This window comes from Sinohyriopsis cumingii, chromosome 6, assembly GCF_028554795.1.
Source record: "Sinohyriopsis cumingii isolate HCF-2022 chromosome 6, ASM2855479v2, whole genome shotgun sequence".
Classification (NCBI taxonomy): Eukaryota; Metazoa; Mollusca; class Bivalvia; order Unionida; family Unionidae; genus Sinohyriopsis; species Sinohyriopsis cumingii.
Genome location: NC_142966.1, coordinates 64,792,368 through 64,808,233, shown reverse-complemented (window position 1 = coordinate 64,808,233; position 15,866 = coordinate 64,792,368). Strand labels below are relative to the sequence as shown.

At 35.0% G+C, this 15,866-nt stretch overlaps 1 protein-coding gene across 3 annotated transcripts in view; it reads right to left on the bottom strand.

Annotated features, from left to right (window-relative positions):
* Positions 1 to 15,866, bottom strand: part of LOC149797099 (enteropeptidase-like) — a 77,301-nt gene that overhangs the window by 18,971 nt on the left and 42,464 nt on the right. For all 3 annotated transcript variants that reach the window (XM_089961771.1, XM_089961774.1, XM_089961772.1), the window contains 5 exons: positions 15,472 to 15,761; positions 14,991 to 15,135; positions 14,175 to 14,329; positions 13,714 to 13,824; positions 13,209 to 13,319 (listed from right to left, as the gene is read on the bottom strand). In XM_089961771.1, the coding sequence (XP_089817897.1) occupies positions 13,209 to 13,319; positions 13,714 to 13,824; positions 14,175 to 14,329; positions 14,991 to 15,135; positions 15,472 to 15,761 (812 nt within the window). The remainder of the gene's footprint in view (positions 1 to 13,208; positions 13,320 to 13,713; positions 13,825 to 14,174; positions 14,330 to 14,990; positions 15,136 to 15,471; positions 15,762 to 15,866) is intronic.

The window sequence follows — 15,866 nt, the reverse complement described above, 5'->3', positions numbered from 1 at the left end:
CAATTGCTGGTGGCGCTTTCGATATGCAGTAATTGTGACATCTTCTTCTAGAAGATTCCATTGTTGGAGTCTTGATCCTAGCAATTCTGCCTTGTTCTTTGATAAGTCCAAATCACGAATCAGGTCATTTAGTTCTTCCTGTGTTATTCTGTGTGGGGTTGATGATGCACCACAGTGAAAATCTGGATCACTGCATGCTGATGGACCAGGAGAAGAACAGGTCGACTCACCTTTGTCTTCGTCAGATGAATCAAGAGACTATTCTGCTGGAGGTTCTGGAATAGGAAGTCCTTCACCATGTGGAACTGGTCTCAATGCAGACGGAATGTTTGGGTAGACTATTCTCGACTTCTTTCGCTTTGTTATTCCGCCGGAAAGAGGAGGAACCAAGCAGAAGTAACAGTCATTTAGGTGGTTGCTTGGCTCTCTCCACACCATTGGGACTGCAAACGGCATTGATGACCTTTTGCAATTCAACCACTGTGAAAGCTATGTTGTACATGTAGCACAGCATATATGCGGAGCCCAAGGCTTGTCTTGGTCACCAACCTTGCATCCGAAGTAAAGATGATATGCCTTCTTCACTTGAGAATTGATACTTTTCTTCTGGTTGGCAAATGTCACTTCCCCACAAATATAGCAAAAATTGTCCGCGGTATTAACACACTTTCGAGGCATTACTGTTCTTTATTGTACGTAAACGGATAAAATAATAAGATTTATGTAACAGTAGCTTGAACTGTCTCGCACAACGTCTAAAATATTTTAAATGCTGAACCTATCTGATTGGGCTTTATATAGTACACTGCTTACGTCAGCTTCAGCAGCCGCCTGGCATTAGTATAATAGGCCTACACATGTATAGTACACTGCTGACGTCAACTTACTTCAGCAGCCGCATGGCATTAGTATTGCATTGCATCAGAAAATGATGCAATCAACTGTGGATGATGTGAGCATGATGGTATTATGCAATGTTACATCATTATTCCGGATGTTGCTGCAGTCCTACTGGAGAAATTTACACAGTGAAACATAGAAAATGAGGTATATGAATATCTTCAAAACGAGAGCCAATACAAATTTTTCACGGTTATATTCGTGTTCGGCACACCAAAATACTACAGATTAGGGCCTTTTCAAGTCAGTAATGATTTCACTGTTGACCAGTGTAATTTATTTCTCTAAGTTACAAATTGAACATTAAAGAGATGCAATATTGTGAATCCAATCCCAAAATATTAATAAAGGTTATATCACAAATCGAAATGTATAAAATGTTACAAATGGCTTAAAATATATACCAAGTGTGCAAACCAGAATGCCTTTGAATTAATAAAATCCCTAAATTATGTGATAATCTAGTCAGTGAGCACTTACTCTTTGCAATCAATGATAACGCAATTATATATATATATATATATATATATATATATATATATATATATATATATATATATATATATATATATATATATATATATATATATATATATATATATATATATATACACACAAACATACATACGTATATATATATAATTTGTGTATATTTTTTACTTGACCTAATTCACAATGGAGCGTTATGGAAAACTAATTTATTTCTTTGGAAAATTCCACTAACTTGTGAATAAGGTTAGGCGTTAAACTCATATTTCAGTAAATATAATTTCACTGCCCGCAACCATAACAAAAGTTAGGTATGCAAAATCTCCATCCGCAGCCCTCAATCAAGAATAAAAATTAAGCTCAAAATATATATATTTATAAACACCTATCCTCATAAAGGAAGAGAATGATTTATGCAATAAAGCATAATTCAAATTACATTGGAATATGTCTTATGAATGATACAAGTTATGAACTCATAAACAACATATACGTTTTATACATATGACAGTGTGACTCTGCAATCACATTATTTTTCCTCTGATTTGTCTATTGTCAGTGTTATATTCTTGCAGCGCCAAACACCATCTCAAAAATCTCTGACTTATGTTTTCGATTTTGTTAATGAAAGTAAAGGATTGTGATTACTAAATTCAGTAATCGGAGAGAAGCTGAACTAATATACACATCAAGGTATTGCAAAACAAAATAGAAGCCAAACATTCGCTCTCGATTTTTTACTAATATCTCTGCTGATTGTTATGGGTTTTAAAATGATACCATACTGGATGATATACACCATTTTCATTTTTATGAATCAATACTCCAACAACCCCTACATCACTTGCATCAAACCACATTTTACATGATTCTTTGCAATTTGGGGCTGAAAGAACATTTGCGCTTTTAAATACAGTCTTTACATTTAAAATGATTAACGATATGTTCAGTCCAATCATACTTTGATTTCTTAGTCAACTGATTTGTCAGTCGTCAGCAATTATGGAAACCTTTGAGCAAACATTTTGATAATATCCAACAATACACAATATCACATCAGTTACTTTTTATTATTAGCACCTGGAATTCAAAGAAATCCTTGACTTTACCATCTATAGTTTTAACTTGACTGAGTCCCACAACTTGCCAAAAATATGACTCGAGCACGCTAAAACTCGATTAAATTAACCGTCCGATTTACATCACTGAGTCAAAAAAAGAATTTCAGAACTGTTTCCAAGTGATCTTCCCAGGTATTGTTATATATGATGACGTCATCGATGTATGCATAATAATTATCTAGACCACATGTTGTCAAGTTTAGTAAACGTTGTTATTTTCACGGAGAATTTGTCACACCAAATGACATCACTTTATACCGCTAAAGTCCATCTGGAGTTGCAAATGCCGAAATTTGTTTCTCTCATACCGTGAGTGGAATGTGCTAAAAATCCTTTAAAAGGTCAAACTTGATGGCACATTTTGCATTTCCAACAATTTTAATGTAATCATATATTCTTTGCATTAGAAATTAGTCCATTTTGGTTAGACTGTTGACTTTTCAATAGTCAGTACGGTGACTGGAGATCTCGGTCCATACCTTGGCCGATAAGTCAGCCTCACACCCGTAATGACATTGACAGGCGTTTTATGGTATGATATCGCCTATTCATTAAAACCGGCAAAAAACTGCTGACACTTTTTTGTGCAAACATCATTGTATATTTTATACGCTTACCTGTATTTCTGTACGATACTGATCAACCGCCCGCTGAATAGTTCATTAGGCGATATGTGCATAATATCAGATGTTATGCTCGGCGACTTACAAATCCACGTGTAATAGCACAACGAACTGTTCTGCGGCCATTTAGAATTTTGCGCTACTAAATACGGATAAGTGCCTAAACAGTAAGCATTTGTGTTCGGGAAAGATCTACTTGCAGCAAAACTGCACATTTTAATAAACAGGTGACATTAGAACCACATATTGTCTATTAGTATCAACACATATTTTTGTTGAGGGTGTGTGCTTATTTACAAGACTAGGCCCATAGCAGTGTCGACCCACATCAAAGTCGGCCCATTACTTATTCGGCGGATTGAAATTTAATTAAGAATTCTCCTCATAGCATACTCGGCACATTAGGAAGTTTTCGCACAACAAAGTCGGCAAAAATTTATGGACAGACCCATGCTCTACTGTGAGTGAGGTTTGGACCAGCTCAAATGATTTATGTTCCTAATTGAAAGTTGTAATGTAACTGACACGGTGAATTATTGAGAATGTTGCGATAACAACAATTGCACCTCAGCAGGAGTGGCGTTGGAACGACTTGATGGAGTTACTGGAGGATGTTAGATTACACACTTTGGCTGATCGCCGGCTTACATTTAAATATAAATGAATGTAATCTCAGTTTGTTAAGTCTAGTTTATAATGCAATTAATAAGGGTCTATCCTAGCATAAACGGGATTACAAGCGATTATAACGTGATGACGTCAAGTTCAAAACAAAAGACGGTTGTAATGTAACTGTGGCAAAGCAACCGAGAAAAAGGCAAGTAGCTTTCCCCACCAAAACCAGTACATGAACAAGCACACTCCAACAGAACAGCTGCTGCATGACAAAACCACCAATGCAGATGAACATAGACAACAATTACATGACAAAGACATATAAATCAGGAGCAGTCGCACAAGGCGGCCAGATTGAACTTATGATAGCACATTTTGTAATAAAGATTTATTTATCATTATAACTGCCATAAATCATTCGAAACGTTGATTATACAGCATACGATTGAATTAATATTTGATTCTGTTTATTTTATAGTATGTTTTATTGCAAAATAAATAAAACAAAGCTGAAATAACAGTTGAACAAGGAAAGTTAGAGTATGTAATGGGCCGAAGATGTAATGGCAGGAATTGTAGGCCAAGTTATTGGGTCGACTCTGCTATAGGCACAGTAGTCACAGAACCAGACAGTAGAAAAGTGGAGTGAAATAACTTCTTTAGGCGCAAGAATAAGCTATGAACTTTACTTTGCAAAGTTCTATGGAGTAAATCTCCAGTAATTATTGAATTTCTCTTTTCAAATATTCCTCCCTGAGAGGAATAATCCTAAAAGGTCGCTGCTTCACAGGTTTACAATCTACAGTCTGATCGTCATAGCAGATTTTATTTGTTCGCTATGGAAAATCAGGAAACAAGTGCTCATATTCAAATAACATTTGATATAGTTCTGGATGGAAAGATTTTCGGTCCTGATTGTTTAATATTTCTGATTCAGAATATTGGCTAAACCAGAGTCACTACAATCAGTTTGCATCCGGTCGTTTAAATCCTCACTATGTCGGACAGAATAACTAATTTGTCTTCCAAAATAAGGCATTTGCGTTCTTTCCAATTTGCAAGGAACATAAAGTTTAGCGCGAAAAGAAGAATTTTAGGTATGGGCAAGAGAGTCTGAACCATATAACCTGGTTAAAAATGCTTTCTTCTTTGGTTATTTTTGACTGCAAAACGTGAGCATTAGTTGTTGGTACTTAGCAGTTCTTTCACGATTTATTTTTGAAATTAGAGACATAGTCAGGAAAATTAATTTCTGTGTCCTTGATTGAATGAAGAATCTGTTTTAAAAAATTGAATGGTCCACGAACAGAATATCCATCTTCATCCGAATATTTCCATGTGCAAAACAATCTGACCGATTCATACTCTTTAAAGTTTGATTAAATCCCTCCAAAGCTCATTGACTTTAATGGTGATATGCAGAAGATTTAAACTGCTGGATGCCTAATTCATTTATAACTTGTCAAAAAATTCCAAAAATAAAATTTTATCTTCGATCAGACTGGGCAGATTTGGGAAGTCCAATATGCGTTAAAAGCTATATCAAAGCTTTTACAATAGGTGTAGTTTAATAGTTTTCAAAAGAATTACCTCTGAAAGTCTTACAAATCACACATTATGGTCAACATGTATTAGCTGCCTGACGAAGTATTAGGTAACGACCGATACAGTCTACCATCATTCTGCTAAATGGTTCAGGAACATGTTGCGATCGTCTGATTGGGTTTTCCCACCATCTGACGAGTGTGACTCGATCTAAAGTATTTATAAATATCACTCTTAAGTTTCGACCAATAGAACTTATTGAAGATCTTCTGAGAATTCATTCTAAAAGAAAGACCAGCCGCCTGAGTTTCATATGCAAAACTACGAATGTCCTGTTGATACGACCTAAAAACAACAAGTTGACAGCTCAGGAACCACTCGTCACCATCAGGTTCCTCAGGTGATCACCATTTCTTATAAGGGCCACATTATTCACAAAAAAACGGACCGAGACTTATGTGTCTTTAGTTTCACTAACAGACGCTGAAACAAACAGAAGATATCATGATCTTGTTATTTCATTGCAATTAGTGGATGTCTTTTGTCACCCTGATAGGAATAGAGAGAATAGGTCAATACTGGTGGCAAAGGTGACCTCATCAAAGATCGCCCAATGCATGTGTCAGCTAAAGGCACAATTTCTTGATCAACATCATTCTCAAGAGTTCTTTTTTGATGCAGCTTTAGCAACAGCACTAGTAGGGTACAAATCAAGGAATTTATTCTCAATAGGATTAACGTTGGATCGTAGCAAGGCTTGTCAGTTTCAACCCGATTAACTGTGACCTTATCTCATACTAACGGAAACCCGCTATAGGCAAGAAAATCAATTCTCCAACAGTCACGGGGCTTGAAATTAAGTCTGATGTCAGATTAACACAAACATAACTCTTAGTGATGTTCAAGGAAGCTGTCCAGAACGTTATTTGAAATCAATGGATTACTGTATACGAGAATTTATGTAAGCGGGGAATATGAGGAACATATTATGATATGGATATAATTCTCAGCAACCATATAAATACAACTAGAAATACCATCATTAAAAGATAATGGTAGTGAGAAGGTATCAGAAGATTCTGGCCATAATTGCATCACTCGCGATGAAAATCCCCGAGCGTTTTTGGTGACCAACAATAAATATCTCTGGAAAGATATTGTGGAGCTTACTAATTCAAACCCGACCCAATATCGTAATACATGCACCATCATTGCTAACGACCATTGCCACGTCCATCGAGCAGCAGTTCTAGATGCCCATTCTAACTCTTCTGGGTCTAGACAAGGAGCTTCACGCTCAAAAGATGCAGTTGTCAACAATCTGGAGAGATTAGATTTGCTCGATAAGCCAATCGCCCCAAAATAGAAACTACAAGATATGAAAATACCTAAATTAGAACGGAAAAAATACGTAATGCCTTTAGCGGCCTTGAAGACCAACGGTCGGCTAGACTCGAGTCGGCAGATGCAAATTTAGAGACCATACTCTTTCAGATAAATCGCATCTGCGACGCCACTAATCGTGTCTTCAATGACACTAACCTGGCCGAGCGTCTCTGCACAATCATAAATGAGCAAGGCATCACAATACTGAACATCCGAACGACACTGGGAATGATTATAACCACATTAGTTCTAACGATGACCAACGGTGTTCGCAGGTTAAAGACACAAATGGTCCCGATTGACAAGGGTGGCGATAAACAATGGATACAAAAACAACCTAAGTTCATGTGCACTGAGAAAGGCATCGAGACGCAACTTTTTACCTAGTACGCAGAAAATGTATGAAGCGTCCTTATAGTCTCTGGAGTGTTTCTGTTGTTCTCTGTGAATAGATTTAACTCTGGAAAACCAAAGCACCGCTATACCTTAGAGGACACCGCCCGCACTTAGCGCTGTACATTCGTTACTATGTATCCCTGCAGATATTTTGTTAGCACCGTCACTTTAGGTACGAAGCTGGGCTTGTATATCGCCTACATTAGAATGCTTTTCTGCCATCTTCGTAGGCAGGCATATTTAACATACTACCAAAGATACATACAACTGGAAACCATGAGACACAAAACATGTATGGTAATTATCACCCTTCAGGGAAAATTTATGAAATAATTCTCTTTGTATTTTCAAGCATCACTGATGTCTTGGCTAAAAGGTATAAACGTTGAAACCTAACCCCTTACTGCTCTCTTCACTTTATTAGGCATAATTTCCCAAAATATCAATGTTCCGCATAATGCGGGATGCATATCAAACAAGACCAGAGAAGAAATCGCCAGCTTGGCAAACTGTGAAACCATTTGAGCTAGTACAATCTACTCCAGTTTCTATGTTACACTGACTGCAGTGAAATGATGTTGCACCATGAGATAAACAAATGAATTCATTCTTTCTGTAAATATCTCATCAGAAAATGTATATAAACTATCTGTTTTGGGACTCTACAGCAAAGATTACGGAAAACATGCTCCACATGGATGTATACCAAAAACCAACAAACAAACATTAATATCTTCAATCATTTATCAGCGACACAAAACATTCTGTATATAAATATCATATTTATTCAGACACTAAGGGTAAGAAAGACCTGTTTTGACAAAAAGATATTCGGAAAATGATCTAAAGCGTTGCCCTAATACCTACTCAAGAGAAACAAGTACGGAACAGTTGTCGATAATGACATAACATGACTTAAAATTGAAAATCGGATCGCACTTTTACATTAAATCAAAGTTATATTTTGAAGACATTCCTCCTAACTTCAACCCAGTTAGCCACCTTGAGAACAAAATCACCATCCATCATTAAGTCATCGGAATCCTATAAATCGACCATAATATACCTCTTACTGCAAATATTTGAAACACTACTTCCGGTCATAAGCCAAATTACGAATGGATAATTCAATCCGTCTAGGAGTAGCTAAATGCAGCGTTGAGATAAATACCAAAAACTAGCGATTTCTACAACACAGTAACAGAAATAATTTATGTTGCCTAGCAACGGTATCATTTATAAAACACATTAAAGGTGATGTATATTTTTAAATTTAAGTTCGTTCAACACAATTGTTCCGGGAGACAGGAAAACTAAGCTGGTGAAGAGGCCTATAGAGATATGATTGGCAAAACAAGCAATTTTATTCTTCTGTACACCATTTCATTGACATTATAATAACTATAATAGTCTATAGTCAGGACTGGTACTTTGAAACCAGGTCCCCATTTCACAAAACAACGTACGCCCAAAAATTTCTGAAGCTTTTACGTACGATGTTTGTATTTGATTACGGATGTTTCAGGAACGAGAATTACGTAAATTTTCCCCTAAGTTTCCCTTATAATGTTACGTAATTTTACGGCAAGTACCATACAGCTGTAAGTGGCACGTTTTTTCGTAAGCATGTTTATTGAGAGCGAGAATCACATGAAAGGGTTTTATGAGATACGCCAAGACATTCTAATATATACTGTATAGCGGGTAAAAACAAATAAATATGTGAACAATAATATTTGTATGAAACATTTTCCTGTGTTGACTATTCCGAAAAATATAAACAAGCGAGATATTATGTCATCAATTTATTTAGATTGCTACGCATTTATATACGGTGTGTCAACGTCAGGAATTGCAGATATACATAAAGGTATAACATCCAATTTGGTATAGAATATATTGATGTTAGCAATAAGATAAATCAAGATTTTGAAAATCTAAACCATCAGACTAAGTTCTTTTTCACACCTTATATTTGGTACGTATACATTTTTTATCTGAATGTTTACGTGTGACGAAGCCATCATTTCCACTTTTTATGGTAGTAGCAGCTGTCTTTTGATATTGATGTTTTGTGTTATCGTCATTTTTCAGTGCATGATAGGCAATATATGGTGGTTAGAATAACTGGTGGAGGGGGAATTCGGGATAACCCGGTGAGAACTACCGACCCATGGGGAAGCTACTGTCAAGCTTTACGACATACCCACACTGGACGAGCCCGATACTCGAAACCACGCAGATGGAGGGAAGATGGCAGTGATAAGACCACTCGGCCACCTAGGGTCTCTCTCTCTCTTTTAATAAATGAAAAACAAATCAAACAACCTTTACTGTAAGCGATGATCAACATCGTCAGGAACATTTGCATTGCCACAAAAATCAGATATTCCTATCCTCAAGAAACTGGAATAAACGGGAATTAATTTTTACGGCTAATATTGGGAATTATTTTATGCAAACCATGGTGGGCCTACTTTCATGTTTAAAAATATTGTGTCAGCGAAACAGCTAAAACAAGAAAATAATATTTATAAAAGTAACAACATCTGTATTATTCAAGAATATTTAAAATGGAAAGTAACAAAAATATTGGTTGGAACAACATTTGTGAAGTATTTAATTCCATTTGAATATTACACAAATTTTCATATTGACACCACTATTCTATAGAGAGACTAATATACTACTGCCAGTGTTTTATTTTGATTCCATTGTGATCTTAATAAACCATTCTCACTTTCTATGATTCTATATCCATTGAAATTGCATATTTGTACAGTGATTCTTCAGAGCTACAACTGTTGTAATTAAGAAACATTGCTTCATCTATGTAAACCTGAGCACACCTTTATTAAATCAAACGATACGATGATTCTGTATGCCGGTTAAATTTTAACATATCGTGCACAGTGCATGACATCAAAACTTCATTGAAAAAATTTAATCACGATGGCTGCTTACTAATGTACATTGACTTCTGGTAATAATGATTACCAAAAAGCGTGGCAATTACTCAGATAGTGGCGGAATATTGTAGCAAATCAAGGGAATAAGATTTGAAAAAACAAAAACTCTAATTATCTTGATAGATTAATTATATTGTATTCGGGCTTCTAATTTGAGTTTGTAGTAGTGTGCAGAATTTTTTTTGGTATTCTCTAATCCTAGATAATTATAAATTTGCTTGCCTTTTTTACTGAAAAAATTTGTCTATTTTAATACAAGTCTATATTATTTCTTTTCAAAATTAAATTTTATTGAATTTTCTATCAGTACATTCAGACATCTTGAAAGAGTATCACATGACTCTTTCTTTATTTCATCCAGCCTTACTATGGCATCTGATCTTAATGTGCATTTCTTCTTCAAGTGCGCTGGTTTACAAAAGCAATTTTACAAAAACGAAAACAAAAGACAACAATGCATCTTGTATGACATTCAGGTGTACACATTAATATTACATACAACATTAATACTCCAGCAACGGTTAGAATGTGGATACTGTTGAGTATTTAAATGCTTATCAGAACAGAAAACTGAAATGATAATCTTTTCTACCGAAATTCTATGCTTCGAGAACGATCATAAGTACATGTGCTACTTCACTTACTTATTTATATATTTATTTATCATCTCGGTTTTATATATATATATATATATGCTAAAAAGTGTTACATTTTCATTCATTCCTTTGTCAACTTCCAGTGTTCCTGTTTAATAGTTATTACAAGGTTTACATTAAGAAGTAGCTGTCCAAAAGTTTGAAAAATGTGTAAAAAGTAAATAAATAAAAAAAATAATGGAATTTTCAGTAAGTTTCATTAGGTTCTTTACTTACAGATCGAAATAAGACTATTAAATTTCATTGTTTCTGCCTCGACCGATTAATGCTTAATCTTAGTAACAAGGCTTTATTTGTTTTCAAAAAATCTCCAGTTCCAGACAGTTTTAAAATATGCTCAAAACATAGACTGCTGTTGCGCTCTTAAAATCTAATAAGTTCATATACGTAAGCATGCACAAAATTAGCTACAAGTCATTCGTATTTGTTGAATGGTTCTTGCCCGTGGCTGTTAAAAATCTCGAGAAAGACAGATCTATAGAAGATAAGTGAAGCCGTATTGAATTGTTTATAATCATGCGCCTGCTTCGATCAGACTTCATTACTATTTAGTGATTTTCCTAACATTCATCAGTGGATGCATAATATTTTAAATAAATATAGGTTATAATGTTTAAGTCATGTATTAGACGTTTTAGAACTTGCAGACTTTAGTGGATACATTAGATAGAAAGAATAAACTACTAAATGTGTGTGTCAGAGAGAGAGAGAGAGAGAGAGAGAGAAAGTGGGTGATTTCGTTCGAAAGATATCCATTTGCATCACGTCGAACTGTGTACAATGAAATTTTATTCCAAGGTTTGACAAGCCTATAAACAAGGAGGGGGTGTTGGAGCACGAATGACTAGTGATTTCTTTTCAGTTTTTGTCGTATAGTGATACTAATTTAAGCAAAAGTAAATTAATACATAACTAAACATGTATTATTGCGATGAATACCAAATAAGTTAGGAAGGCTTTAACTGACGCAAGGGGTTGCATCAAAAGGGACGTTTACCTTCTCATTTATGATGGTGGATTATTCTGATTTGTCATTGAAACGGACAAGATGAGGACCTTCAACTGCATATATGAATTTAAAGGAAATAAAAGTCGATAAATACAGTGATCTTATTATATAACCTTATTGATATAGACAGCTAAAGATGTATGGCTTAGCCGCTACCCTCAACAAGTAAGCTAAATTATGTTTATTCATTGACTATTATTATAGCTTGACAATCTCTCTCTCTCTCTCTCTCTCTCTCTCTCTCTCTCTCTCTCTCTCACACACACACACACACACACACACACACAATTACTGTTTTCCCATTAGACATACAAGGCAGCTGCCTGCCTAGAGCGAAAAGAAATTCAAGCAGCTGAAAATTTTAAAGTACAAAACCTTTGATTCTTTGAAAAGTTTATTTATATTGCACAAAAAACAACACTATATAGTTACAAGTTTTTCATTATTTAAGAGATTAAGGGTCTTTAGTTGTAAACCTTTATTTTTGGACGGGGTGGGGACGGTGCTGCTACACTAACTATGCCTTGTGGCTGCAAAATCATGAATATGTCCACACACACACACACACACACACACCCACAGACACACACACACACACACACGTTATTCTTTAATCATAAATAATATCTTCATTCAATATGACCAATACGTCAAGGCATTTTTGCTTGATATTTTCATGGGTCAATGTACTGCTATTGTTCTTTTCGTCGTAATCTTCGTCGCCTTCCTTTGTAAGTATCTTGCATGTGCTATGTTATATTTTACCGATTTATTATTTACCAAAACAGTAGCTTACGCAAAAGTTTTCCTTAGACGCACGAAATGTTCCTGCGGATATCTTTGTGAAACATGCTAACGAAATAGAGTAAGATTTTCTTACGCTTAAAACTTACGAATATTATGTGCGTAAACTTACATTGCGTCTTGAAACGGGGCTCAGAAGAGCAAAGAAAACGTTTTGGATTCGCCCCTCAGTTATGTTTATTTAATCTCGTCCTACGTTCGGAAGTGTGTTATCTGTACTCTGTGGACTTCAACTGTTCACTAGATGTTATTCAGGACAGACTATTGGGTAACCATATATAGTTGACTGTCGTAACTTACAATGTATTTTTTATTGCTTCAGGTTCTTAAGTGGTTAGCCTGCGTGCAAGTTGAACACACAATTACTTTCTTGCCTCATTGCAAAGATTACAGGTTTTCGAATTTTCGATTAGTACACTGTGATGTTGATTTCACCATAAAAGTGTTAGAAATACATATTTTGTATACGTTTTTGTTTTTGTGACTGTTCTGTGTTTGTATAGTCCTCCTTGTAAAGGAATCCATAGATGGTGGAATCACTTGCTCAGTTTGTGTGAATTACCGCACTGTACTTTGTTATATTTGTTCAATGTATACGATTTTATACTATATTTGCTTGACAAAACGATATACAAAACACATCTGGTCATTTGGAAAGACGCTATTTGCTGCATATATATGTTATGTCTACATACCACACCGATATTCGTCAGATGCATCTTTGCAATCTTGAACAGCATCACATCTTTGCGATATAAGGATACACTCATGGCTGGTACATTCCAGTTGTGAGCTGGTGCAGTTGGCTGGAATAGCACAGAAAAAGCAGTAACACTAACTGTTTATTTGAAAACTTATATTAATCCTTTAAAAACAACTCAAATGTTACAAATTTGCTCTAAAAGATACGCTTAGAAATGCTGTAAATCGGTGCCTATGAAAAAACAGAAATTGTATTATTTTACTAGATGTCTGATATTGATATAAGCTGTTTGTTATGTTGATTATCACGCGATATTGACAAAAGCTTAATTACATGTATTCTTTGGAATTATTTATGATAATGTGATTACTAAAATTGCAATTATGAAAATATTTGGTACTTGATTATACTCTTGAGATGTGAATCAAGTGGTCCTGATATATTACCTCAATATTTATGCAAACTCATATATGAACGACGGAAACAGAAGAAATTACCACAATTAATTTCATCATCAGCATACGGACAATCTATAATTCCGTCACAGTAATACTGATCAGGGATGCATTTGCTGGAGTTGAAACAAATTCGTTCACCAGAGAAACAGTCTGAAATATAGATAGTATAAAACATATTTAAAAATAATATTTTACTAATTAAAATAAAGTATGTCATGCGTTTTATATAAATATGGCAATCTTTCAGCGTAAATAGTTCATGCGGACATTTGATATCGTTAGTATTTAAAGAACCTTACTCTCTTGAGAAATGTGACTTTCAAACTAACAGGAAAATTCATGAGATAAATTTCAGTGATTCTCTGTATCTTTGAAATATATCTACTCAATTACTGTTACCATCTGGGGTCACAAGCAACTAAATTATAATCTTGTTAAGTAGATAGACTCTTTTACAAGACAAAGTTGTATGTAATGCAGGCGAATTGTACGATACCTACCTGTGTTGCTACATAGAATTGATTGATACAGATCGCAGAAGGAAGTTGTTACTGAGCACTGGGAAAGGTCTGTATGCTTCAGATTGCATGTAATATTCATTGTGTGACTCACCGAATTGTGCCAAGAATTAGCATAAGCTTTTTGGTACCGTCCTCTTGAAAATAAAGATCACAAATTTATAAACAGTCAAACTTTACCGAATGGTAAACAAATGCACAAATGTACAATTTGTTCTTTTTTGCGCCCTTTATTATATATGATTTATATAAACATACGATGGGTACTATGTTACTCATACACCTTATCGAAACACAATTGTTAGGGCACGTTAGTTCATGATTGCATTGTTTATATTACGTCCAAATCAATATGGAGCAAAATATGGTTATTTTCTTTCCGCTTTAATGTCAGCGATTTTGTTAAATGTATCCAAATACATTTAAAAATTCGTACATTTCCACTCTGTTCATATTATCACGGTATACGCACTATGGTGAGAAAGAAGTAAATACAATTGAAAATAACGTGAAATCTAACGAATTGAATGTTACTGTAATGCATCTAAAACATGTTTGCCCCAGAGAACATATTTGCATAAGTAATTTCCAATTCATTTTAGACTAGAGGAGTCCAAATATAACTATGAATAAAATAACACAGTTCATTCTCATTAAGTTGAAGAACACTGAGTCACATATTTGTGTCGTAACTAACAAAGAAATATAATCAACGTTTCAGTTGATCACATTTTTTAACTTTTGCCATTATTACATTAATTGTTGGGCCCTAAGTCGAAATATTCAATTTAAACTCACTTGTATCCCAGCTTTTTGCAAGTAAGCGGGGCGAGTGTGTCACCATGAGCATAACAAACAGGTGTCCATTGTCCATGGTAGAATATTGCGAGAGCACCATATGACCCATCCCCATTAGCTAGAATAATTTCGTAATCGGGTTTACCTGATAAAGAAAAATGAGATACTTATTCATATGAACATGTTGAAATCTGCTGACCATTAGCTAAAATCTAAGCTTTATTTAGTTGGCCAGAATATCAATAATACCTCTTTCATATTGATATCTTACGAAATGGTTGCATATATCTAATCCATTTATTCAAATCTAATTTACAGACTTTACGGTTTGTAGCTGGTGGCTGTAACATGTTGCCGAAGGTACACAGGCTAATATATCAATTTGTTTGGTTAGTTAGATATGCATGCATGTATATGTATGTATGTATGTATGTATGTATGTATGTATGTATGTATGTATGTATGTATCAAATATATTCACTGGTGCATCCGTCTTCGTCCGATCCATCTAAACAATCATTTTTGCCATCGCACTGCAGATAGACTGGTATGCAAACTCTAGATCTGTCACATTTGAAAGCATTAGAACCACATTGTGGTGGTTCTAAACATGAGCCAGGTTTAATAGAGATCTCGTCAAGGGCGACAACTCCGGGCCAGACAGCTAAAGTAGTTGTGGTTTTTCCCTCAAAGACAATACGAGTACGACCTTGTGGAACGAGCACCCATCCTTTGAGCCATCCATTTATTGTCCTGTTAACGTTATCATACCTAATACGAAGACAACATTTTATGGTTAAGTGGCGATGGCAGGTATATAAATAGCTGATCAATCCGTCTGTATAAAAAAGAAAGTTACAATTTTGAATCTAGAGA